This window comes from Aquarana catesbeiana, linkage group LG05 (genome assembly GCF_042186555.1).
Source record: "Aquarana catesbeiana isolate 2022-GZ linkage group LG05, ASM4218655v1, whole genome shotgun sequence".
Taxonomy (NCBI): domain Eukaryota; kingdom Metazoa; phylum Chordata; class Amphibia; order Anura; family Ranidae; genus Aquarana; species Aquarana catesbeiana.
The window spans coordinates 453,719,976-453,745,651 of record NC_133328.1 but is presented as its reverse complement, the minus strand read 5'-3'; the positions used below and the strand labels follow the sequence as shown (position 1 = coordinate 453,745,651).

Below are 25,676 nucleotides of genomic sequence, written 5' to 3'. Positions count from 1 at the left end.
TTTCATTTTGTATCTTTTGTAACCCTGATGAATGGGGATTATGGGGACCCCCCCCCCCCAAACACATTGGCTGTTGTTATTTTCAGATTTAATAAAATAGTTATGGACATCAAAAATGTCCTTTGGTGCTTCTCTTGGTTCAGCTTTACATACAGGGAATTCAGTATAGCTCCACCACTTTCCTGGCTATGCTGCCCTTTAAAAAAGGTCGATAATGTGATGCTACATCCGATTTCTATGTTGCTGTTTTCGTCTTAAAACTCAATAAAAGTTACCCTTAGAATAAAAAAAAAAAAAAAAATCCTATGCCAAATTCAAAAAGTCCTGCCCCCAGTTTCTGCAGCTTTATCAAAATATGTAGCAGCTTCAGGTAGTTCTTAAAGTGATTGTAAAGGAACTTTTTTTTTTCACATATTATAACGTAAATATGCAATACTTACCTGCTCTGTGCAATGGGTTTGCACAGAGCAGTCCCAATCCTCTCTTATGGAGACCACCAGCAGAGCTCCTGCCTTCTCCTGCCATCCGAGTACCCCCTTCAACCCCCAGCAAACTACTTGCTGGGGGAGGAACTCCCTTGGGCTCGATCTTAAGCTGCACTGGATTGACAAACAGTGCTTTGATTGACAGCAGCAGGAGCTTTTGGCTCCCTCTATGTTAATTGAGGAGTGAAAGAGAAAGCAGCACCACTGGTCTCGGGCACAGGTAAGTATTTGGAGGGGGCAGGGAGCAGAGCTAAAAGATTTTTCACCTTAATGCAGAGAATGCATTTAAAAGGTAAAAAAAAAAATCCTTTAGTCTTTACAACCACTTTAACAGTGCCAATGTTATAAAATGGCACCATTATTGCACCAAATTAAAAAATAATAGGCTTCCAGTTTACAGATAACAAATCTGAAGTTAATTAAGACCAACTTTAAGCTAGAATACAGAGACAGGCATAGACCACTAGCCACCAGGTTGTGATAGGCTCTCTTTATTGAGACACCAAGGATCCTTTAGATGCCTCCATGTCTCCCCTGCAGCTAATGGAGCACAGATCATGCTCCATTAGCTGCTCACCCCAGCCAGTGCTGCCAGTGAATGGCATAAAGTGACATGATGCACTTTGCTTCTGATTGATTCACTGGAAGGAGCATCAGCGAACACAGATTTGCCAAGTTCCCTCTGCCCTACCCAGAATCACCCACCACATGGCACTGGGTCTGCAAGTGGGACAGTGGAGCACACGGCAGGTTTGGGCGGTCTGTTCTGCAGCCTGAGGAAGTGATTGGGTGGCTTTACATCCACCAGAATCACTTACACGAGGAAGCCAACAGTCAGCTGAGAAAGTAGACACACATTTCTGGTGGCTGTGTGTCAGTAAATGCGGCTGCTGGCGTATAGCCTGGTACACTTTTGGTCCCTGTGTACAGCTGTCTGTTTAACAGAGGGCGGTCTAACAACCGGCTTCAGTCAAATGGTCATGCTGGAAAACCAGCCAATTGCTGCGAGCGCTAATCTGTGTATTCTGAAGACAGAGGGGAGTGCCCACTGTCAGAACACATCTCAGAGGGAGAGATCCCTGCATCAACATCATTTGTGTTCATGCGGGTATCTGTCAGTTTTTTATTGTTCAACACCCTGGTTGAATGAAAAAAACACTGTGTGTTGCTTGTGCATGTGTCCAGCTTAAGCTTTACATTGGTGGCAGTGAAAAGGTTAAACACAAGGGAACAAAGGCACTGTATAGGAATCCACCACGTATCTGTGCAAGCTCTGGACACAGAGCATCATACTAACAGTTTATACCTGCCAGGCTCCTACTACACCTTAGCATCAAGTTGGGGCAATGGTGTGAGAAATGGTATGGAAAAAGTTATCTATCTATATATCTCCAATATACTACATAACAAGTGAGAAAATAACAAACCTAAGCTATCTTTGTGCAGTTCTAGCAGAATTTCATCTTGAAAGTCAGGCTCACAGGCACACGGGACTGGTTTAAAGCGGAAACGTTGGTTTCGGAAGTGCAAGTGAAGCGTAAAGGTAGAGCAGACCTGACCAGGAAGAGGCACAGCTTCCTGAAGGTGTTCTAGGAAAGCTTTTCCACCCAAGACCTGGAGATGAAGATATCTACGGGATGGGTCAATATTAGCTGGGGAAGACATCAAAAAACAAATGATCAATAAAAATATGTTTTGTATGCACTTTTACACAAACATGTGAAATATATTATACCGCATCTTAAAATTAGCTTCTTAAGGAATAACAACATTTTAGAAGAAAAGGGGATTGTAACACTTGATTCAAAAAGCCTTTCACTTAGAGAAAAAGCATAAATCTGCGTGAAAAAGTATTACACAGATGACAGCGTTCCTATCATATCATAAAACGCACTACTTAACTTGACCCACTCTGACAGAAATACATAGGCTGTCATTGTCGCCCTCTATTTTTAAAAATATAAGTTGTCTGCCTGCCATACTGATCCAGTAGCTTCAAATAGCTTTTGCCGCTAACCTGGCACAAAGTTACGGATTCAGGCTTTACTTGTTCCGGCTCAGGGACTCAAAGTGCTGAAGCCAGAGAGCATTTTCAAAAGTATGTCAACAACAGCAGCCATAATCTGTCTAAATTGAGTAAACAAACCTCCCCCTCTCACTCGCATTGCCCCAATGCCGCAGAACCCCGCGGGAAATGGATGGGAAGTTGGTGTTACCTTACCCAAAAGTGGAACTTACGCTCATCGGACCCCCCCCCCCCCCCCCCCGGTGTCACAATTGGCACCTTTCAGGGGGGGTGCAGATTCCTGTATAATACAGGTATCTGCATCCACTTCTGGCATAGATATCCGCCGAATCTGCGGGTATTTACGACACTTCCCTTGCTGGGAAACACACGGGTCCCAGAGACAGCAGGGAGCATCCGTATTGCGCTGCGTGACTCGCGCATGCGCAGTAGGGAACCAGGAAGTGAAGCCGCAAGCCTTCACTTCCTGATTCCCTTACCGAAGATGGAGGCGGGAGCACCCGAGGACCGAGAGACGGTTCGTCCTCGGGTAGCCGACATCGCGGGCGCCCTGGACAGGTGAGTGTCCATGTTTTAAAAGTCAGGAGCTGCAGTATTTGTAGCTGCTGACTTTTTAAAAAAAAATAAATACATTTTGGTGGAGCTCTGCTTTAGGAGATGATGAGTACCATCAAGGACGAGGGGTAGGGCTGCTGCACCCCGAGCCCACCCTTTTTTGAGGCCAATAAGAGCCTCAGGCTCTAATCATGAGCTTCCAAAAAAAATAAATAATAAAAACCCATTGAAATCCATGCGTCCAACGCCCCGCATGGAGATTAGGGGGCCGGACGCAAGGATTAGGGGGGCGGCGTCCCTGTGCCCTGCATTAAGGGCCGCCACTGGTAAGACCACTAACCGCCTTTGAGAATCTTTGCTCAGTCAGCAAATATGTGCCACATTTGTTGTCAGTCTTATATAAACAGCTGAATGTGCCTCCAGAAGATTATATCCCTCCTTATATTCATCGCTGCGAGTCGCATTTACAAATCTCTTTTTTGAAACAGCAAATCAATAGGATCATCGTTCAGAAATCTTCCATTGCCAACCGTTTTCAGAAATGAGTCCAGTAACACATTTTTCACGTGCGATTACTGGGTTCTCTGTGCTTTGGGGGGGTGTAGTGTCAAAGGCACATTCAAATACATCTGATTGGATGTTTTTGGTCTTACACCTATGAGTCTATACATCTTATTAATCTTATTATAGGCTTACCTATAGGTAAATGTCTGCAGAGGAAGTTTACTTCCTATTTAAGTCATGGCACAGAAATAAAGGGGGGATGCATAAGAATCCTAAAAGGTGTGCACACAAAATATCTGTTACTCTCTCCAGTCAATTTAAGCAAAAGCACACTGACTGTACACATAGGGGGTTATTTACGAAAGGCAAATACACTTTTGCTCTACAAGTGCACTTGGAAGTGCAGTCGCTCTAAATCTAAGGGGTAGATCTGAAATGAGTGGAAGCTCTGCTGATTTTATCATCCAATCATGTGCAAGCTAAAATGCTGTTTTTTTAAAATTTTCCTTGCATGTCCCCCCCAGATCTACTGCGACTTTACTTCCAAGTGCACTTGCAGTGCAAAGTGGATTTTCCTTTAGTAAATAACCCCCATAAAATGTGACAAATGGTTTTGATTGTAAGCATCACAAAAAAAAAAAAAAAAAAGAAGAAGAAGAGGAGGAATTAAAAAGCTCTTCTATTCAACTGAATTTGTCCTACTTTTCTTATATGTCCGTGGCCGTTTATCCATAAAAGATGTTGTTGGTTTCGGTGTTGAAGTTAGGTCTCTTGAATGACCATCCTACAAAATAAAGAAGACACAGACACACTTATACACCAGGTGTATTGTTGCCGATCCAATTGGTCAGTGTTACTAGCAGCAGAGAATTTTGAGGACATGGGGTATATCACATCAGAAATAACTACCACAGTGGGCCTTATATTCTCTTCAGAAAAGCGCACAGAACACTTCAAAAGCATATTTATAGAAAAATCTTCAGATAGATAGATTTTCTTATCTTCACATACAGTACATATTATCAGCCTGATGAATAGTGACCTCGTAATATAAACCGCAACATCCCCTTGACATTTACCTCCAAGAAACGCAGCTCTTTCATGACATCATCTACGATTCCTCTCCTCCTCAAGGCTTCCATTAGATCTTCTTCTGATAAATAATGGCTTTCATGGCCAAATTCATCTCCTATTGTCTCAGCCAGGACTTCCCTGACTTTACCATGAACATCCATCTAAATGCAGGAAAAAGAACAGCTGAAAATAATAATATTATGCACACTTCCTATTAAACCAGGTAAAATATCCTATATATGACAAACTACATACTTACCAAGAGCTATTTAAGTAAAATTAGTCAGTGAACTGTAAATGCTAGCATGGAAGTATTGGAATTATGTTAAGCAGCCCAAACATTGATCTTTTTTTTTTTTTTTTTTTTTTTTTTTTGTTCAACCAGTGGGTTGAAAAAACAAAAAGATCCGATTCCCCCAATCACACACTTAATGGTTAAATCCTTTCTGCTGTGCTATTGTATTCTCTGCCATCAGAATACAATGATCATTGTTGCCGGTGTTCTGTCGAGAAAAGTTCCCCTCGGCGGATAAGGACCCCCCTCTAATGCGCAGGCGCAGCGCTTGCGCAGTACGAGCCAGCGGAAATAGCCGAAGCGGAATAGTTGTAAATCAGCTGTACACGGCGCCTGTAAGAGGGCCTCTCGCGGGCTCGCTTTGCTCACCACGCTCGCCATGCTTCGGGCACGGCCTCGCTTCGCTCGCCACGCTTCGGCACAGCCTCGCTTCGCTCGGCACTTTTTTATTCGCCCTCTAGGTCCATTTGGATGGTGGGGCTTGAACCTGGACAAAGGGCGCAGGCGCCGTGTACAGCTGATTGAAGGTTTTCAGCTTCAGTAAATTGACTTGTGTACAACCAGCCTGCCCATAAATAGATCGCAATTCAGCCGGTCCCTGCTGAACTGGCCGAATTTCAATCCATATATGGCCCGGCCTTAGTGTCAGTCACTACACTCAATTTACATTATTATGTATTCTATGCAATCCACTACAACCAGATTCCAGAGAGCTCCCTACATGCAGAGTGAATATGCCTACTATTTAATCTTTGTGGATGTGTCATCAATCAGGTTCACACTTTCAAGGTGGGTTTGAATTTAAAATGCTGGATGTCTTGTCTGTATTGACATGTTATTATATCAAAAAATTCTGTATGTAAGAAACTGAGAGAAGTCTACAGTAGGTGTGAGTGGCTATTAGGGAATATATTAAAAAAAAAAAGTTTTTCTGCCCACAGTTCAGCTTTAAGGCTTAAAGCGGAGTTCCACACATTTTTGTGTTTATTAAAAGTCAGCAGCTACAAAAAATGTAGCTGCTGACTTAATTAACAGCCACTTACCTGTCCCACTATCCAGTGGTGCACTAACCCTAGCCGTTTTCACCCTCAACTTTACTTTACACCTCCTCAAACAATGTTTTGGTATCTGTGGAGGGGATGATATAGTGCTGCTGAAAGAAATGGCGAATTTGTAGGAACCGGTAAAACTCTCTATCCGGTATATGAAAACGGGACTTTATAGCTGAGAAAGTGATGAATTTTGAGTCAACCAGAAAGTCCCCCAACTTGGTCAAATTGTGTTCAGTCCACGCCAAGAAGGACTTCGGGTGATCATAAGCGGAGGGGAATCTAGGATCCCCGAGATATGAGGCACCCAAGGGTGTTTGAGAAATTAGGTTATATTTAGTCTTATATTGATTCCAAAGCTTCAAGCCTATTGCTACTACTTGGTTTTTAGTGGTCAATTCTGGGAAAGAGGGGTTAGAGGACCACATTAACCCAGGGAGGTAAAGGGGGAGGATAGAATCCTGTTCAAATTTGACCCAGGGGACCTTGGAGTCTCTAATGTTCCATTGGGCTTGTTGCGAATATCTACTGGCTAAGTAGTATAGCCATATTTGAGGGATCCCTTTGAGAAAGTCACGTGGTGTGACGCAACGCGTCAGGGTAGGAGGAGCCAGGTGCCGACGCTTCACGGGGACGGCCGAACCCGGAAGCTACAACACTGTTTTTTACTGCTAGTTTTAATTTGCTCTGTAAGTTACTACATTTTTTTAATAAATATTATCTTAAACTACTACACTATGGGAGTTTCTCCTTTCGTTTTAACTACCGCTGTGGGAGTGTTGCGAGAGGTGAGACGGATAGACAGATCCACGGACATCTCCCAGGAAAGGACTACCACTGCAGGAACCCCTCCACCAGAGCATTATCCATCTGCCTTACTCGGCCCATTTGGGGGCCGCTACTAGAGGCGAGAGGCTGGGGGGAACAATTGGTGTGTGCACCAGAAGAATTTAAGAAGAACAGCACTAAGCACTGCTATCTGCACTTTATACATTGACTTTCCTTTTTGTGTGAACACCAGAAATCACAGTTTGCATGACAATAGCATCGGTGCGGACTGTTATTGCACTATTGTCACTTTTTTGGACTTTTATATAGTTATTATTCATTATTGTTGCACTCTTGTCACTTTTTTATTATCATATATGTGTTGCTGCGGAAAGTTATTTTCCACATCTCCAGTTGCAGTATATCACTCATGACACTTCTTTGCACCTTTATGTTTATCGCTGGGTTTGAGGTGCTGTGGTCACTTTTTTTTTTTTGATCTTTTTATGATTTTTACACGTATATTGTTCATACACTCAGTACTGTATTTTAATTTAGTTAGTGGTGTGGGCTGTATTGACAGCCTTTTCCTGATGTCATATATTTGGAAATTTTCTTTGTGACACATGCCATTTATTTGAAGATATTTTTTGCACTAGAGAATTTATTGTGCACTAGCCACTTTATTATTCATCTACATCATGCTATTCATTTGGAAATTATTTTTGTGACACATGTCATTTATTTTATTTTGTCTTTTGCATTAGAGAATCCATTGTGCACTAGTCACTTTATTATTTATTTATATCAGGTGGTGTGTTAGGTCTTAATATTAGCACGTATTGTCATTAATACGCGGTCTTTATTTTGCTATTATTATTTAGATAGCAACTTGAGTTGCTTCCTAGATATACATTGCATTACATCTGCTATCTGGATTAGAAGGATTTCAGACACACTGATTGTCATTTCCAGTAGTTATTTACTTTCTACAGTGTGGTACAGGAGGGTAGAATAGCGCCACATATTTTTCACATTTTAATTTCTTGTATTTAGGTGTTGAGTGCACCCACCTATGTTGGCAGCTTCTTTATCTGGTATCGCATTTTGTTATTTAGGTTATATTTGTATATGAGGTTGTGGTTTTGCGCATTAGTTCTTGTATTTTACTTTTGTATAAAGCCAGATTGATAGGGCGATATAAGAGAGGAGATTATGGCTGCCAATCTGTCTGCTAGTATTCTGCTAAAGATTTTTAAGTCATTATTCATGACGGAGATTGGTCTATAATTTTGAGGGAGTGTGTGATTTTTATTAGGTTTTGGGATCAGGGACATATTTGCCATCAACATCTCCTCAGGAAAATTACCACCTTGCAAAACCCAGTTGAAGAGTTGAACTAAATTAGGGGATAGAAGATTGGAGAATTTCTTGTAGTATAAGGAGAAAAAACCATCGGGACACGGGGCCGAGCTCGACTTCAGGGCTTTAATTACATTAAGTACTTCGGCAAGAGTGATAAGGACATTAAGCTTCTCTAATTGTGTGGGAGAAAGAGTGGGTAAAGGTATGTCTTGGAGCCAACTTTCCTCCACCCGTGTAGATTTCGTTTGATCTGGTGCCAATAGGGATGAATAAAATTGCTCAAAAATTCAAAGCACCTCTTTAGGATGGGAGGTGGTTAAGCCTGACTTAGCAGTTAATTTATAGATGTGAGGAGGGCGAATGGACTGGTTAAGCTTTCTGGCGAATAGGGTCGAGGAGGTGTTGTTGTGAAGCAGAATTTTGGCTTTGGACAATCAGAGCTTTTTCAATTTTAGAGGATAAGAGCGAGTCTAATTCTAAACGTTTTTGGTTAATAGATTCTCTGGTGAAATCCAAATGCAATGCGTTGGTGTTTTTATATAGGCGGTCTAGATCCCTTGTGAGGTCCAATATTTTTTGTCTATTAATTTTGTTGTGGGATGCCGCAATGCTGATCAGTTTGCCCCTCAAAACCGCCTTGTGGGCCGCCCATACAACTGAGGGTGGTGTTTCGGGAATGTCATTAAAAGAAAAATATTCCTCGATGGACTTAGCTATCTCATACTCTACTGCCAAGTCCGAGAGCAGTGCCTCATTTAGCCTCCAGGTAAGTGAGGTGGGAGCTAATCTGATAAATTCAGTTGTGAAGGAGGTCACTTGATGATCAGACCACACACAGGGATGGATCAGTGCCTTAGTGGAGTTAGCTAAAATGATGGGGGAAGTGTAAATGTAGTCCAATCTAGCATAGCTATTATGGGGGTGCGAGTAAATTCCTTGAGCCCCATGTTATGCATTCTCCAAGTGTCAACCAGTTGGTGGTCGCATAAGCCACAGGTTAGAGACTTGGGGAAGGCTTTGGATGAGGCAGTAGGAGGATCTGTCAAGTGTATGGTTAGCTACCAAATTAAAATCACCACCTACGATCAGATGGGTCGAGTGAAAAGAAGCAAGTTTGTCAAAGAAAGATTTAAAAAAGGATGCAGGTGTGTCATTTGGGGCGTATATACTAGCTATTGTTATTTCTCTATTATGTACCACCCCATTGATAATGACATATCTGCTGTCTTTGTCTCTATAAATTTGCTTGACTTCCATAGGAAGGGAGGTATGCAAAAGTATGGCAGCACCCCTGCTTTTGGATGAATGGAGTGAATAAAAAGCTTTAGGAAAATTCCTGTGAAAAAAATTTGGGTGGGAAGAGTGGGAGAAGCGAGTTTCCTGAATCAGGAGAATCTTGGCGCCAATTTGGTTATATAGTTCGAAAGCTTTGCGTCTCTTCGAGGGGGAATTGAATCCTTTATGTGAAATACATGCAATCGTCATGATGGGTGTAATGATCAACTATAAACCAGAAGAGGGACAAATATAGTTTAGTAGAGCGGGTAATTAGAGGGAGCATTCCCACACTCACCCGACTAGTCAGGGGAGCCGCCAACAATCCACATATATTGATATTAAATCTATATAAACTAGTTATATAAAACAGATCATAAGGATATAGCATAAACTTTTCCTGAATATATTTCTGAAAGGGGGTATATTCCAGACTGTAAACTGACTGACCAAGAAAAAAAAGCACTAAATAAAAATATAACCAAAAAAAGAAAAAAGTTTGAAGTCTCTGAAAAAGACAAAAAGTCTAGCATCAGTACTGGATCAGGTAAAGAGAAATCGGGAAAGAGAACTTTACCTGATAAAAAAAAGAAACTCTTTCAAGCGAGACAGCTTGGTCTCGTACCCAGCGGTACCGCAAACCCCCACTTGAGGGTTTGCAGGAGATGGAACCTGTAGAGCTAACCGAAAAATAAAAAAAAAAACAATAGGGGAGTTCACAGCCCTAAAGCAACTGAAACAAGAATTTGCTGGGTGGGGAGGACATGCAACGGCTCAGATGGACAGACGCCCGGTAAGGCATGTCAGAAGATTAGATGTAAACCATCATGAGGATAAACCAGAGAATAAGCAGCAAGACTGTCAACGAGGAAGTTCAGCAATTCCGTCTCCAATGTCTTAACGGATCCTCCTTCTGTCTCTCCTAGGTGGCGGGGATTGCCAAATTGGAGCAGGTCGAGGTGTAGAGGGCGGTCGGCGAACAGCAGCGGCATCAAGGAGGCCCAGCTTTACCAGTATTTCCCGGTCTTCTGACAGAGATGAGGCAGAGAAGGTGGTGCCGTTGTGGGGGACCAGCAAATTAAATGGAAAGCCCCATCTGTAACGGATATGGGCAGATTGGAGGGCAGCGGTGATTTCTTTCAATCCTCTTCTTCTGTCCAAGGTGGCTGGGGAAATATCTGGGTATATATGGATGGGATGGTCATCAAGGGTGATCCGTTGCTTGTTGCGGGCTGCTCTGAGAATTTCCTCCTTAGTAAGGAAGTCCTTCATACAAAGTACCACATCTCTGGGGGGCTTATCATCCGGGGGTTTTGGGCGGAGAGCCCTATGAATACGATCACATTTGAATGCAGCGGAATCGTACTCAGGGAGAAGAGATTTAAAGAAAGGAATCATCGTAGGGATTAATTCTGTCTCAGACTCTGGGATACCTCGTACACGTAAATTACTCCGTCTGTTTCTGTTATCGAGGTCCTCGACTTGAGCTTGAATTGCGGTGAAAGTAGACGCTAAGGATTCATGCTCCCTGCAGAGATCATTATAAACCAGGGCGAATTCGTCATGCTTCGTTTCAAGCCTCTCGGTTCTCGAGCCCAAGGCCGCAATCTCCTGCGATAACGTATGGGAAGTTTTGTGGAGTTCCGTTTGAAATTTAGTAGCCAATCTGGCATACATGGTTTCTAGGCTAATATCTAGATCCACCTTAGAGAGGGTTGTAGGGTACTCACAAGTGCGGTTGGGGTAGGAGAAGGAGCCGGCCATGACGGAGGAGTCGGAGCGGGAGAAGCAGCTCTCCCCTCAGCGCCATCTTGGAACATGCTGTAACTTTCCCGTGTGCAGAGGAGATAGTGAGTTAGAGTGTTCTGAGCAGAGCCTCGGGATTTCTTCTTCTTCGACAGCATGCACCAATGTTATGCGGCTTGAGGGGTGTTAAAATAGCTGTGGATCAGGCTGTATATGGCCCTTGGGATGCCGTTAGAGTCCCGGGTGGAGCGGAGCTACAGGTTCAGGCGTCCATTCCTATCAGCGCATGCGCCCCCCCCCCAAACTAAATTTTTATCATTTTGTTCCCACAAATAGAGCTTTCTTTTGGTGGTATTTGATCACCTCTGGGATTTTTATTTTCTGCTAAACAAATAAAAAAAGACTGAAAATGTTAAAAAAAAAAAAAAAAAAATGTTGAAAAAAAAAATGTTTTTTTTTGTTTCTGTTACAAAACTTTGTGAATAAGTAAGTTTTCTCCTTCACTGATGGGGCTGCACTGACGGGCACTAATATGCGGCACTGACATGCAGCACTGATGGGTACACATAGGTGGCACAGATGGGCACTGAAAGGCAGCACGGATGTACACTACTGGATGGTACTGATTGATGCCAATCAGTGCCAGACAATAATGCCTGCCAATCAGTGATGGGGGGGGGGGCTGCGCTGATAATCAATCAGCACAGCCCCCCCGTTAGAGGAGTAGCCGATCGGCTCTCCTCTACTTGCGTCTCACAGCCAATCAATGGCTCTTCCTGTTTACATCGTGATCAGCCGTGATTAAGGATGAGCTCCGGCTTGTTCACACAGCCCACGTGCAGAGCCCGCCAGGAAGTTGGCACTGCACTGTGCTGCGCTAATCACAGGCGGTGAGACATTTCCCGATCTCTGCAGCTGCGTATCGGAACAATGTCTCACTGCCTGTGATTAGCGCAGAGCAGTGCCGACTTCTTGGCGGGCTCTGCACGTGGGCTGTGTGAACAAACCGGAGCTCATCCTTATCCGTGATTACCATGTGATCAGCCGTGTCCAAAGAGTCTCTAATTGAGAATGTTTACCTAGATCAGAGTTGCGGTGTGTCCGACTGACACACCTCAACAACGATCGCCATGATGCACGCAGCGACTTGATATCCTGGCGGCGTCATATGACATCCGGTCAGGATATCGCAACCACTTTGCCGACGTCATATTGCTATATGGCGAGCGGCAGGTGGTTAAGGCAGAGGTAGGCAACCTGGGGCCCTCCAGCTGTTGTGGAACTACATTTCCCATGAGGCATTGCAAGGCTGGCAGTTACAATTACTCCCAGAGCATGATGGAGCTCGTAGTTCTGCAAAAGCTGGAGGGCCCCAGGTTGCCTACCCCTGGTTTAGACCCATTTCACACTGAGGCGTTTTTCAGGCGCTACAGTGCTAAAAACAGAGTCTGAAAAAAGCCTCAGCTGCAAACCCAGTGTGAAAGCACGAGTGCCTTCACACTGGGGTGCTGCGCTGGCAGGCCTTCACAAAAAGTCCTGTCAGCAGCTTCTTTGCAGCGGTGGAGGAGCAGTGAATACACCTCTCCTCCACCACTCCTCCCCATTGAAAACGGGGCAGCGGTGCTATACCGCCGGCAAAGCGCTGTTGCAGTGGCGTTTCGCGGGTGGATATAACCCCTTTTCGGCCACCAGCAGAGGGGGGGGGGGTGGGGGTGTAAAACCGCCCTGATAGCAGCCGAATGGCGCTGGTAAAGTGGCGCCACTTTACAGCTGACAGCCGGGGCGGCTCAGTGTGAAAGGGGTCTTAAGGAATAGAGCTCTTTGAGGATAGCCGTGATGCTCATTCCTGACAAGAGATCCATCACCTAACATTGCTATGGTGGGACATCTGAGCTGATCTTGCATTTTCCTGCAATACTCATTGCCTGTTCACAAGTACACTAACCATACAAAGCAGGCAGTGTCATACTGGACTGTGTGATAACATGTGAGGCTCCTGGCTCTGGTACTTACCTTGTGGAACTGCTCCTGGATGATGTGTTTGAGCTCAGTGACTTTCTCAGGTACAGCCATGGTGAAGGTAGAGGTGCTGACAATCGGAGGATCCTATTCATCTGCACAGAGCGGCAAAACTCCCGGGAAGGTGCCTGTCACTGCCTGAGTAATTTCTGTCAGGCATCAGCGGGACTACTATAACCACGAGGACCCTGACAAGCCCCCGTGGTGACGTGTATTGTGTGCGCCTATCCTTGTACACAGAGCTCAGTCATGTTCGTGTCGGCTGTTTCGGATTGGTGTCTCCCTGCAGACAGCACCCTGCTGATGGTAAGGTTGTAGTATAGGGTGACTGCACAGGGCAGCGCCATTTCACTGTCGCTTAGGAAGAACCATTCCTAGCACTCTAGAGTCTGTAGGTTGTGTACTTTATGCAGTGTAGCATGCTCTGTGAAGGTTTCCTGTAAAGGAACCAGTCATAGGATTTGTTTTACTGAAGGCAAATAGACTGTGCACTTTGTAAGTGCAGTTGCTCCAGAGCTTAGTAAATAAGACGAAGCTCCATTTTGCAAACCCAACCACATGCAAGGAAAATAAAAAGCATATTTGCTTGCACTTGATTGGATGATGTAAGGCAGTGGAGCTTCCCCTCATTTATTAAGCTCTGGAGCAACTGCACTTACAAACTGAACAGTCTATTTGCCATTAGTAAATCCACCCCATAGTGTCCTGTTTTGCCAGCCATCATCCTCTTCCCGATTTCTCTGCTCGCTTCTCTCCTCTGTGACCCTGGATGTTCACTATTAAGGATGAGCTCTGGCGTGTTCGCACAGCCCACGTGCAGAGCCCGCCAGGAAGTCGGCACTCCGCTGCGCTAATCGCAGGCAATGAAACATTTCCCTATCTGTGCAGCCGCACATCGGGAAAATGTCTCACTGCCTGTAATTAACGCATCGCCGTGCCGACTTCCTGGCGGGCTCTGCACGTGGGGTGTGCGAACACGCCGGAGCTCATCCTTATTCACTATACCCTCTGAGCCATCGGTGTTGAATTGAAGTGATAATAAAAGGTTTGTTAAAAAAAATGTAACAAACATGTTATACTTACCTGCTCTGTGTAGTGTTTTTTTCACAGAGCAGCCCAGATCCTCCTCTTCTCGGGTCCCCCACCAGCGCTCCTGGCTCCCCGCCCTGACCAATTCCCCCTAATAGCATGCCGCTTGCTCCCAAGCCCCATCTCTATGCGTCCATAAGACACATAGGGGTTGATTTACTAAAGGAAAATCCACTGTGCATTACATGTGCATTCGGAAGTGCAGTCGCTGTAGATCTGAGGGCAAGATCTGCTGTTTTCTATGATTTTTTTCTCCTTACATATCCCCCTCAGATCTACAGCAAGTGCACAGTGGAGTTGCCTTTAGTAAATAAACCCCACAGAGTTGCAGGTCCACCCCTTACTGTCATCTTATTGTCTTACTGGCTGTGATTGACAGAGGTGGGAGTTGATGGCTCCCTCTGCTGTCTCAGCCAATCAAGAGGGAGAGAGAGACCAACCAGGGACAGCCGAGGCTCCCGTCACATCCCTGGATTGAGAGGGGGCTCAGGTGAGTAATGGGGGAGCAGCACAATGAATGCATTAAGGTAAAAGCCTTCACCCTTTCCAACCATTTTAAGTGGAACTAAGGATAAAGGGGTTGATTTACTAAAAATTGGAGAGTGCAAAATCTGGTGCAGCTCTGCATCAGCTTCCAAATTTTATTGTTAAAGCTTAACTGAACAAGCTAAAGTTAGAAGCTGATTGGCTACCATGCACAGCTGCACCAGATTTTGCTCTCTCCAGTTCTAGTAACTCAACCCGAAAGCTTTATTTTTCATTTTGGATGGAGTAAAGCTGGATACACACCATTCCTGCTGAACCGGCTGACATTTAAACACAGTGTGTACAGCTGCCTGTCTGACAGAAGCCTGTGTCACGATTGGCTTCTGTCGAACGATCTTGCTGAAAAACCAGCAGCTGATCAAAATGTGTCAAAATAAAAAAAAATAAAAAGTAAAATAAATAAGAAAAAAAAACATTATTTTTAAAGCGCCCCGTCCTGACAAGCTTGTGCACAGAAGCGAACGCATACATGAGCAGAGCCCGCATATAAAAACGGTGTTCAAACCACACATGTGAGGTATCACCACGATCGGTAGAGCCCTAAACCTCCTCTGTAACTCAAAACTGGTAACCTGTAGAAGTTTTTAAACATGGCCTATAGAGATTTTTAAGGGTAAAAGTTCGTCGCCATTCAACGAGCGGGCGCAATTTTGAAGCGTGACATGTTGGGTATCAATTCAATCGGCGTAACATTTCACAATTTAAAAAAAATTGGGTTAACTTTACTGTTGTCTTATTTTTTAATTAAAAAAGGTGTTTTTTTTTCCAAAAAAAGTGGGCTTGTAAGACTGCTGCGCAAATACGGTGTGACAGAAAGTATTGCAATGACCGTCATTTCTCTAGGGTGTTAGAAAAAATATATATAATGTTTGGGGGTTCCTAAGTCATTTTCTAGCAAAAAAAAAATATTTTAACAAGTGTAAAAAAGAGGCTCAGTCCTTAAGTGGTTAATCTTTATGGAAGCAAGTCTATGACATGTTAGCCATTTTGTTAGGCACCCCTATCCCTATGTTGCCAGGTGAAGCACTAGTTTATCACAAACCAGATGGCCTCTCAAAACATCAGTTTAAACTTATGACCTGTTTTGACAGCAACCAAACTATTGCAAAAGTCGGGCTATCTGGCTAACTTGCGTTATCTGAGGTTTTAACTAGACCTTATGGTACCTTACCTTTCTTATGCTGATCTTCATTGTTGCCACCCCAATGTAATTGGATAGTATGCTGCATTCCTGTACCATGTGATATCAGTATTGTGAATATCCAACCACCTGTATGCTTTGATTTCATTTTTCAATAAAACTTTTGTGGGAGAAAAATCTGACAAGGTTTCCAACTCTTCCATATTCTTTTCAAACTAAAGACAAAAAAGTCTTGACTCACTTTTTAATCATGAGTGAAAACAGGAATAAGTAGCAAAATGTGTGAAAGTGAATATATTTTTGCCTGTGTGAATGCAGATATTGTAAGTGTTCTGTAGCCATCTTTTTTTTTTTTTTTTAAACTGTGATTGTATCTGTCCCGATTTATAAAACTTAATAATGTGAATATTTTTTTTATAATATTTTAGCCTGCAGTATCAGTGGGGAATGTTGGCCAGCTAGCTATTGATTTGATTATTTCAACCTTGAATATGACAAGGGTTGGATACTTCTACACAGACTGTCTGGTACCAATGGTAGGAAACAACCCTTATGCCACCAGTGAAGACAATGCAAAGGAACTGAGCACAAATGCAGAAGGTAAGTCCTGAACGGGACTGGAACATCTGATTCTAACCTGTGTGAAAAATAAACCTCTTCACTGTGTAGTGGATGTTGGGATAAGGATGGATATCCATACAGCCTGCATGACGTCATTTTGACGATAAAAATTCTAGCATATTGGCCAAATTAGAATACGCCATCAGGATTCATTGCAGATACCTCATATAGAGATGATCAGTAGAATTAATCTGGTTGAAAAGCGAGTCACTTCATCTGTAATTATGCATTTTCATGGACCGTGTTTTCTCTTTTAGTGTATTCACTGCCCTCCAGGCATCTAACAGTTCTCCAGATCCGATCACCATTAATAAAGGTATATGTCCTCCAATGTTTTCAAACTGAATAAAATGTATTCTTTCTCTTTTACACATTTTAAGACAAATAAAGTAGGTATTGAATAGTATCAAAGTCTGAAGCCTAAAGCCTCGTACACACAATCGGATTTTCCGACGGGAAATGTGTGATGACAGGCTGTTGGTGGAAAATCCGACCGTTTGTATGCTCCATCGGACAGTTGTTGTCGGATTTTCCGTGGACAAATGTTGGATGGCAGGTTTTAAAATTTTCCACAGACAAATGTCTGTTGTCGGATTTTCCGAGCGTGTGTACACAAGTCCGTCAGAAAAAGACCAAAGTACAAACATGCATGCTCGGAAGCAAGGATGAGCCAGAAGCAGTTGGTCTTGCAAACTAGCGTTCGTAATGGAGAATTAACATTCGTTACGTGGCAAATTATGAAATCTCGAAATGCAGCGCACAATTCTCTTCTTTAATGGGGTAATAATGAAGCTGCTTTGCTGGTGATACTGATGGAGTTATTGCAAACTAATTTTCAAAGGCTTTTTTTTTTTCTAGTGATATCAAGAATAATATTATGCTTTTTTTTTTTAATTATTTGGGCAAGTTACCACAACACCATTATCCCGTAGATTTTAAGATCAAAGATACAACCATGTTGGTGTCCCTTGTCAATTTTACATTGTATTTTTTTAAATGTAACTGCCTACTCCCAAACTGTCATTTGAAGTAAAACACATAGCCAAGTATTATTCTACACAATTTTTTTATTGTGCAATAAAAAAAGAAAACAAAATTAGACATGCTATCTGCAAATAGAACTTAACCAAAGTGCATTCTATGCATCCAAAAATATAGAAAATTTACCAAATCAAATCATTATTCAACCAAAAAAATAATGTCAAAGCAATAACTCCAAGGCCAATAATAAAGAACATGTTATCTCCTCCGAATCTGCAAGATGGCTGGTTGACGAATGGCCGTTCAGAAACAAACTGAAAAGCTCAAAATGAAAAGTGCGAATCAACACTTACCAAACTTCTACTAACACAAAATTAGCAGAAGGAGCCCAAAGGGTGGCGCTAAAGAGCTGAAAAACAACGTAGTACGTCACTACGTTCGTCTTTGTTGGCCAACAATTCCTTGCCGTTTGTATGCAAGACAAGTTTGGGCCAACACCCTTCGGACAAAAGTCCACGGTTTTGTTGGCCAACAATCCGATCGTGTATACGAGGCTTTACTTTCAGAGGTAATCCGTGATCTCACTGGCCAGTCAGTGTACCATCATTAATGAGGGGAAACTGACAAATCTAATCGGTGATAGCAGTGAAGACATCCTAAACTAACATAGGGTCTAGCAAGTAAAAGCAGAGGAAGATGCTATGTCTTGTGTGCATGTAGTTTTGGAAGAAGTTTTCCACCTCGTTATGAAAACAGACCTTTTCTTTTCATCATAGTAGGTGAATCTACAATTAAAATGTATCTTATTTCTCTTTTAAACTTGGAAAGAAAAAATCGAAGTGTTTCCGCCAAGCCTTAACATCCTGGATTAAAAAGTGTGGATTTTCCAAAGTAGTGCTCCTTTCAAGCAGCCATGCCTATCGGCGAGATGACCAACAACTTTTTGGGTATGTAAGTGGCTGCAAGTGAAGACTGTTTCTTGTCTCATATCTCTTATCTTGCACAGATTGATGACTATAGTGGGGGTAGATTTACTAAAACTGGTTCACTCAGAATTTGGTGCAGCTGTGCATGATGGCCAATCGACTTATAACTTCAGCTTCTTCAATTAAGCTTTGGTAATAAAACCTGGAAACTGATCGGTTACTATGCAGAGTTTCACCACAGTTTTAACTCTTTAGTTTCAGTAAATAAACCCCAGTGTTTTTAATGCAGAAGGTCCTCTTTAACCAGAAGCAATCTGTCATTTCTAGGACTCCATACCGATATTTAGTCACTCCAGCTTTGCAACCATCTGTGACAGATGTGATGAAAGAACTTGAATGGAAGGAAATGGAGAACATTTCTTTATATCCAGGCATTAATGATGAAGAGAAAAAGCTGTCTATCCCAGGAGGAGGCTTTACCAAACAGATGTTTGAAGACTGGTAAACCAACCCTTTGTTTGCCTGGGGGGGGGGGTTTGCCCCCCCCGATAAAATAATGAAATATAAGAATGTAACATCACTACACAACAGAAATAAGGCCAGTAAAGTAGTCGCAGGACAAGCTCTTGTATTTGTTTCTCTTAACATCATTACACATTTTCCATCCAATGAAAGAGGAAATTCATAGTATAGCTTATGTAGAACATCTAATACAATACAAGGACCTCTGCGCTACTAAAAAGTAAGAATGAAGAGATGCTGCAAAATCTAGTGGTGTTCACAAATCAACCAGTAATTAAAGTGCATGTAAAAAATGATTTTGTACAAAAAGCAATCCGTGAAAATAAATCACAGTATGATCAAAAAGTGAGAGCATCAAGACATAAATAAAAAAAATTCATAAAAAATGGTGAAGATCAAAAAATGAAGGTAACAAAAAGTCCCAGTGCTTCACTATTTTGTGGACTTAGATTAATATATATATATATATATATATATATATATATATATATACACACACATTTTTTTAGTCACGACTGCACATTGTTATTTTGTCCACTGTACTTTTTATATTTATTTTTTTTTATACACATTGCTATCGTGTTTCTTGATTGTTCATTAATTTGTTTCAAGAGCCAATACTTAGCTATTCAGCACTGGGACTTTTTGTTACCTTCATTTTTTGATCTTCACCATTTTAAATGAATTTTTTTATTTATGTCTTGATGTACTCACTTTTGATCATACTGTGATTTATTTTCACGGATTGCTTTTTGCGCGAAATCATTTTTTACATGCACTTTATGTAGAACATCATCGCATTGTGAAGGCTTTCTTTTCTCCTCAGACCCGATCCCCTAAGGTACAGTTGTAGCCAAAAACAATTTCTGTGTATTTTTTATAATTATTATAACTATATAATGAATGTGATGACTTGTGGACACCCTGCCATCAGTACAAATAAATGGCCATTGCCCCCACCTATAACCGGCCATTGCAGCAAGGAGCATTGGAAGGGCGATGTATGTTAAACAAAACAAGGAAATTTCCAAGCTCAACTTACCGACCAGCCAGTGACCAACTGAATTGTCCTGTCTAACAATATACGTTAAAAACCGGGTTTTAGATTGCACACGTTTGCAAATACATACATAAGCTACATGCCCCATCAAGGCACCCCATTTTTTGTAGCCCCAACTCTAAATTTTGAGAGCCTCCACAGTGGAAGCACATGCATTATAATGAATAGGCAGAGAGCAGGTGGACAAACTGACAGGACAATTCGGTTGGTCGCAGGCTGGTAGGTAAGTTGAGCTTGAAAATTTCCTTGTTTTTGTTTGACCCCGTCATCAGTGTTTACTTTCTAATTTTGCAGAGCTTAGGTTTCCATAATACAATAAATCCCCTAAGCACATTTTATGACAGAAGTTTAGTTGTAGCATTTATTGAAATTTATATGTATGCATATATCTATTGATCCATCTTGTCTATTGCAGCTCCTCAGAAGACCTAAAAATGGCTGTTGTTTTAAAATTCTGTTCAGAAGGTGATAACATTCCTGATGCTTTCGGTCTTCTCAATCACCTTAACAAATGGCTACATCTGATAGAACTTCCAGTAAGTAACAGATGGGATACAATAAGCCATTCTATTTTGTTACCATCTATTTGCAAAATATCCAGATTATGGATCTCATCATTTGTTTTGTCAAACCTGATCCATTCATTTGGGGGTCAGCAACCTGTAGATCGCGATCTACCAGTAGATGGCAGACAGGTGACTGGTAGATCACTGTCTGGGCTTGCTGACCCTCCATTCCGGAGCATCAGAGTGCAATGCAGAGGGACTATTTGTAAAGTTTGGGCTGTAGTAGGGAGCAGGAGCCGTATAAGCCGCTGATTCCTGTCCCATGCGGAGTAATACCAACTCTACTTCTTATCCCAGCTAGTGGTCTCCAGAGTGGTGCCAGCAGCAGGAAAGAGGAGATCTTTAGGTCAGTGTGAAGCAATACACTGGGCATAATAGCAGCGTTGTGTTGCTTTCTCCCCCCCTGCTTTAACCCCTTGGACCCCGCAGAAGCATGCAGTTGTGAGTTGTGGGGCACTTGCAGAGTGGCCCCATTTTCTTAAATGGGTCATGATTGGCACCCACTAAAAGCAAAAGGAGGCTTAATTTCTGCTGTGGCATGTATACACGGGTCCTACTGCTGAATGCAACTAAGGGCTCATTGACAAGTGCAGCAGGCACTTCTGCGCCTCTGGAAAGCGATACGCGTGTGTTTGACATGTGGTGAGGAAGCAATATGTTGCCTTCTCACTACCTGATTTAAACCCATGATTGCCGTGTAATGCACGTGATTACGACAGGGTAGTACAGCAATTAGAGATTTAAATCCGATGTGAGGAGGCGACACTGTGCCCGGTGATTTTTGACGTCTCCCATGTTGTTCAGGTAGATCTCCGCCTCTTTAACCACTCCTGGACCGCCCACCATCGTTATACGTCGGTACTTTGAAGCGGATTATCGTTGTTATGGCAGCAGCTAGCTGCCATAACCCCGGTATCCTCTTCTTTAGCGGGCGGTCTGCTTCAAGATTAAGTGGTCTCTGCGGCGGATTCGCCGCAAGATCACTTTTATCGGCGCGGGAGAGGGGGCCTCCTGCTGCCCTCCGCCGCTTACCACGGAGGCGATCGGCTGTTGTCCCTTGTGTGACATGGAGACGAGTGAGGGGAAGATGGCCTCCACCCGTCTCCATATCATTGCAGGGCGGAAGCAACGTCAAAACGTCACTTCCGCCCATATATCTTAAAGGGCCATTTTTTTTTTTTTTTTTTTTTATTGCATTTTAGTGTAAATATGAGATCTGAGGTCTTTTTGTTTTCTATTACAAGGGATGTTTACATTCCCTGTAATAGGAATAAAAGTAAAAAATTCCCTATGTGATGGGAAAAAAATAAAGTTAACTACTTTAAATTTACCTCCCCTTCATGACCAGGCCATTTTTTGTGATACGGCACTGTATTATGTTAACTGACAGTTGCACGGTCGTGCGACGATGTACCCAAATAATATGTATGCCCTTTTTTTTCCCACAAATAGACCTTTCTTTTGGTGGTATTTGATCACCTGGGATTTTTATTTTTTGTGCTATAAACAAAAAAAAACCCACAAATTTTGAAAAAAAAAAAAAACAAGATTTTTTACTTTCTACTGTAAAACATTACAATAAAAAAATGTAAATCTGGTTTCTTCTTAAATTTAGGTCAATATGTATTCTGCTACATATGTTTGGTACTAAAAACTATGGGATATAGTTTTGGATGTTTTTTTTTTTTTTTTTTTAATTTTTTTCTAGTAATGGCAGCGATCAGCGACTTATAGCGGGACTGAGATTAATGCGGCAGACATATCGGACACTGACACTTTTTGGGGACCAGTGACACTAATACAGTGATCGTGATAAAATTACGCACGGTCACTGTACTAATGATAATGGCTGGGAATGGGTTAACAGGGGCAATCAAAGGGTTAACTGTGTGCCTAGCCTGTGCTTTCTCACTGTGGGGGAGGTGCTTAAACTATGGGAAGGCACTGATCCATGTTCCTGCTTTGCCTTCCCTACTGACAGAGCAGAAATCTGCCTTGTTTACATAGGCAGATCACTGCTCTGGCTCTCTGCCTAATGATCGGTGGGTGCCAGGCGGACATCGAGTATCCGCCGTACCCGTACATCAGCCCCCGCTGTGATTAGACATGCAGGATCACGTACCTTTTGCCGCTGTATATATACGGTCAGTAAGCGGGTAACAATAAAAAATAATTTGAGGCCCCCCACCTCCACATATATGCACGTATAAACATAAACACATGCAACGGGGGAGCCTACGCACGAAAACGTTGTTTGCAATACATATCGTCGTGCACGCTGGAGTGAGAGCAATAGTTCTAGCACCAGACCTCCTCCGTAACACTAAACTGATGGGGCTTTTGAAGTGTCGCCTATGGAAAATATAGGGTCATGAAGTTTGCCATTTCACGGGCGCACACAAATTTAAGGTTTCACATGTTGGGTATCTATTTATAACCTCATTTATATTTTACCATAAATTTAGCATTTTTCTGGACCTTCAGTAATCTTGTGTGACATAAAAAATTGCAACTATCACTATTTTATTCTCTAGGGCAGGGGTAGGCAACCTTAAAGAGGCAGAGATCTACCTGAACAACATGGGAGACGTGAAAAATCACCAGGCAGAGTGTCGTCTCCTCACTCCGGATTTAAACCTCTAATTGCTGTACCACCATGTCGTAATCGCATGCATTGCACAGAAATCATGGGTTTTAATCTGGTAGTGAGGAAGCAACATATTGCTTCCTCACCACCTGTCAAACACTTGTATCGCTTTCCAGAGGCGCAGGAGTGCCTGCTGCTCTTGTAAATGAGCCCTTAGTTGCATTCAGCAGTAGGACCCTTAGGTGTACACATGCTGCAGCAGAAATGAAGTCCCCTGTTGCTTTTGATGGGTGCTACCGCCTGCCAATCATGACCCATTCAAGTAAATGGGGCCACTCTGCAAGTACCCCACAACTGCATGCTTCTGCGGGGTCCAAGGGGTTAAAAGCGGGGGGGGGGGGAGAGAAAGCAACACAACACTGCTATTATGCCCAGTGTATTGCTTCACAGTGACCTTAAGATCTCCTCTTTCCTGCTGCTGGCACCACTCTGGAGACCACTAGCCAGGATAAGAGTTGGAGTTGGTATCACTCTGCATGCAACGGAAGTCAGCACTACGGAGGAGGCATCGGCTTATACGGCTCCTGCTCCCTCTTACAGCTCCAAATTTACAAGTAGTCCCTCTGCATTGCACTCTAATGCTCTGGAATGGCGGGTCAGCAAACCCAGACAGTGATCTACCAGTCACCTGTCCGTGATCTACAGGTTGTTGATCACGCTCTAGGGTGTCTGCTTGGGGGTTTTATGTAATCTTCAGGGCTAAAAAAAATTTTTTTAAACGTGTTCAAAAAATGCAAAAACAGCTCTGGCTGCGAAAAGGTTCATAGCGACCAGGTTTGGCAGAACAGACAGATATAGTTCTTCTATTCAAATTACTTGCAATAAGAGAGTGCAAAATTGTCAAATGATCTGTGAAGCACTACAAAATAATTTCAAAGTAAATGGTGAACATTCATCACATTTAGTGATTATTGAAGAAGTTGGCGTCAATAGCGTTTCTTTATTTAATACATCATCCCTGTTGTAATATATAAAATTATGATGTTTTTATTTGACACTGTTCGCGAAGTACCATAATAAACAGGCATGTGTAATGGTGTTTAGACTCTAATGCCAACTAACAGAAGTGAATTGTTTGTTTGCAGAATGACAGTGTCACCACTCACTGGAAGATGCCAAGTTCCTGGAGATTACTGTTTGGTAGCGGCCTGCCTCCTGCTCTTTTCTGACCTGGAGTGCGCTCTGGAGTTATGTTTCTATTCAATAAGCACTTTCAAGATGCAGCACATTTTTTATTGAAACTTTCAACTTTTTTGTTTTCTGTACAAAATAAACACATTTTTCTGGCTATCCCTGCTGAACTTTCATTTCCAATGGTATCCAGCTTTGAAAACGTATGAATTATTTATCACAGCTGGACTGGAACAAGTGGGATGAAAGGCCCAATTTCCCTTCTGTGCTTATAATGTCATTTCTTTTTAACCACTTTAGCCCCAGAAGATTTGGCTGCTCAATGACCAGGCCATTATTTGCGATACGGCACTACATCGGTTTAACTGACAATTCGCAGTCGCGCGACGCTGTTACCCAAAAAAAATTAACGTCCTTCTTTTTTTCCCCACAAATTGAGCTTTCTTTTGGTGGTATTTGATAATCTCTGCAGTTTTTATTTTTTGCGCTATAAACAAAAAAGGAACGTCAATTTTGAAAAAAACACATTTTGTAATAAATATCCCCCCTAACAAAAATCACAATAAGCGTATATTGATTGGTTTGCACAAAAGTTATAGCGTCTACAAAATAGGGGATAGATTTATGGCATTTTTATTATTATTTGTTTTTTTTTACTAGTAATGGCGGCGATCTGCGATTTTATCGAGACTGCGCCATTATGGCGGACACATGGGACATTTTTGACACGTTTTTGGGACGATTGACAATTATACATGCTATAAAAATGCACTGATTAGTGTATAAATGTCACTGGCAGGGAAGGGGTTAACACTAGGGGGTGATCAAGGGGTTAACTGTGTTCCCTAGTGTGTGTTCTAACTGTAGGGGGAGGGGACTGACTATAGGAGATGACAGATTGTGGTTCCTAGCTATTACACACACACACACACACACCTGTTCTGCCTCTCGTGCCCGTCGGTTATTGTGACCACTGGCACCCCCGTAGTGCAGCGCGCCTGCTATCCCACTTAAAGGAGCTGACGTACAGCTACCACGGTTCACAGGATCGTGACAACCTGCCGCAGTCTAATAACAATGGCTGGTCGACAAGTGGTTAATACTTGCTTTTTAAAATGATTACTAAACTCAAGAACAAAAATCCAATATTTTTCAGCTTACAGTCTTTATATGTGGTGACTGCATCCATTGATTTTTTTTTTTTTTCTTTTTTTTTTTTTCTTTTTTTTTTTTCTATTCCAAGCATTTTCAGCAAATATCTGTTAGGCTAGGTTCACACTTTGCA

The 25,676-nt window shown here is 42.5% G+C and overlaps 2 protein-coding genes across 4 annotated transcripts in view; one reads left to right on the top strand and one right to left on the bottom strand.

Annotated features, from left to right (window-relative positions):
* The window catches only part of CEP76 (centrosomal protein 76), a 53,580-nt gene extending 40,235 nt beyond the window's left edge, over positions 1-13,345 (bottom strand). For all 3 annotated transcript variants that reach the window (XM_073631299.1, XM_073631300.1, XM_073631301.1), the window contains exons 1-4: positions 13,156-13,345; positions 4,650-4,805; positions 4,273-4,354; positions 1,913-2,137 (exon numbers count right to left, since the gene is read on the bottom strand). In XM_073631299.1, the coding sequence (XP_073487400.1) occupies positions 1,913-2,137; positions 4,273-4,354; positions 4,650-4,805; positions 13,156-13,215 (523 nt within the window). In that variant the 5' untranslated portion in view covers positions 13,216-13,345. The remainder of the gene's footprint in view (positions 1-1,912; positions 2,138-4,272; positions 4,355-4,649; positions 4,806-13,155) is intronic.
* On the top strand, positions 13,318-24,550 carry PSMG2 (proteasome assembly chaperone 2). The gene is made up of 7 exons (XM_073631302.1): positions 13,318-13,467; positions 16,366-16,537; positions 16,816-16,874; positions 18,368-18,486; positions 18,793-18,966; positions 20,463-20,583; positions 24,346-24,550. The coding sequence occupies exons 1-7, from the start codon at positions 13,411-13,413 to the stop codon at positions 24,427-24,429; spliced, it is 786 nt and encodes a 261-aa protein (XP_073487403.1). The 5' UTR covers positions 13,318-13,410; the 3' UTR covers positions 24,430-24,550.
* The last annotated feature ends 1,126 nt before the right edge of the window (positions 24,551-25,676 follow it).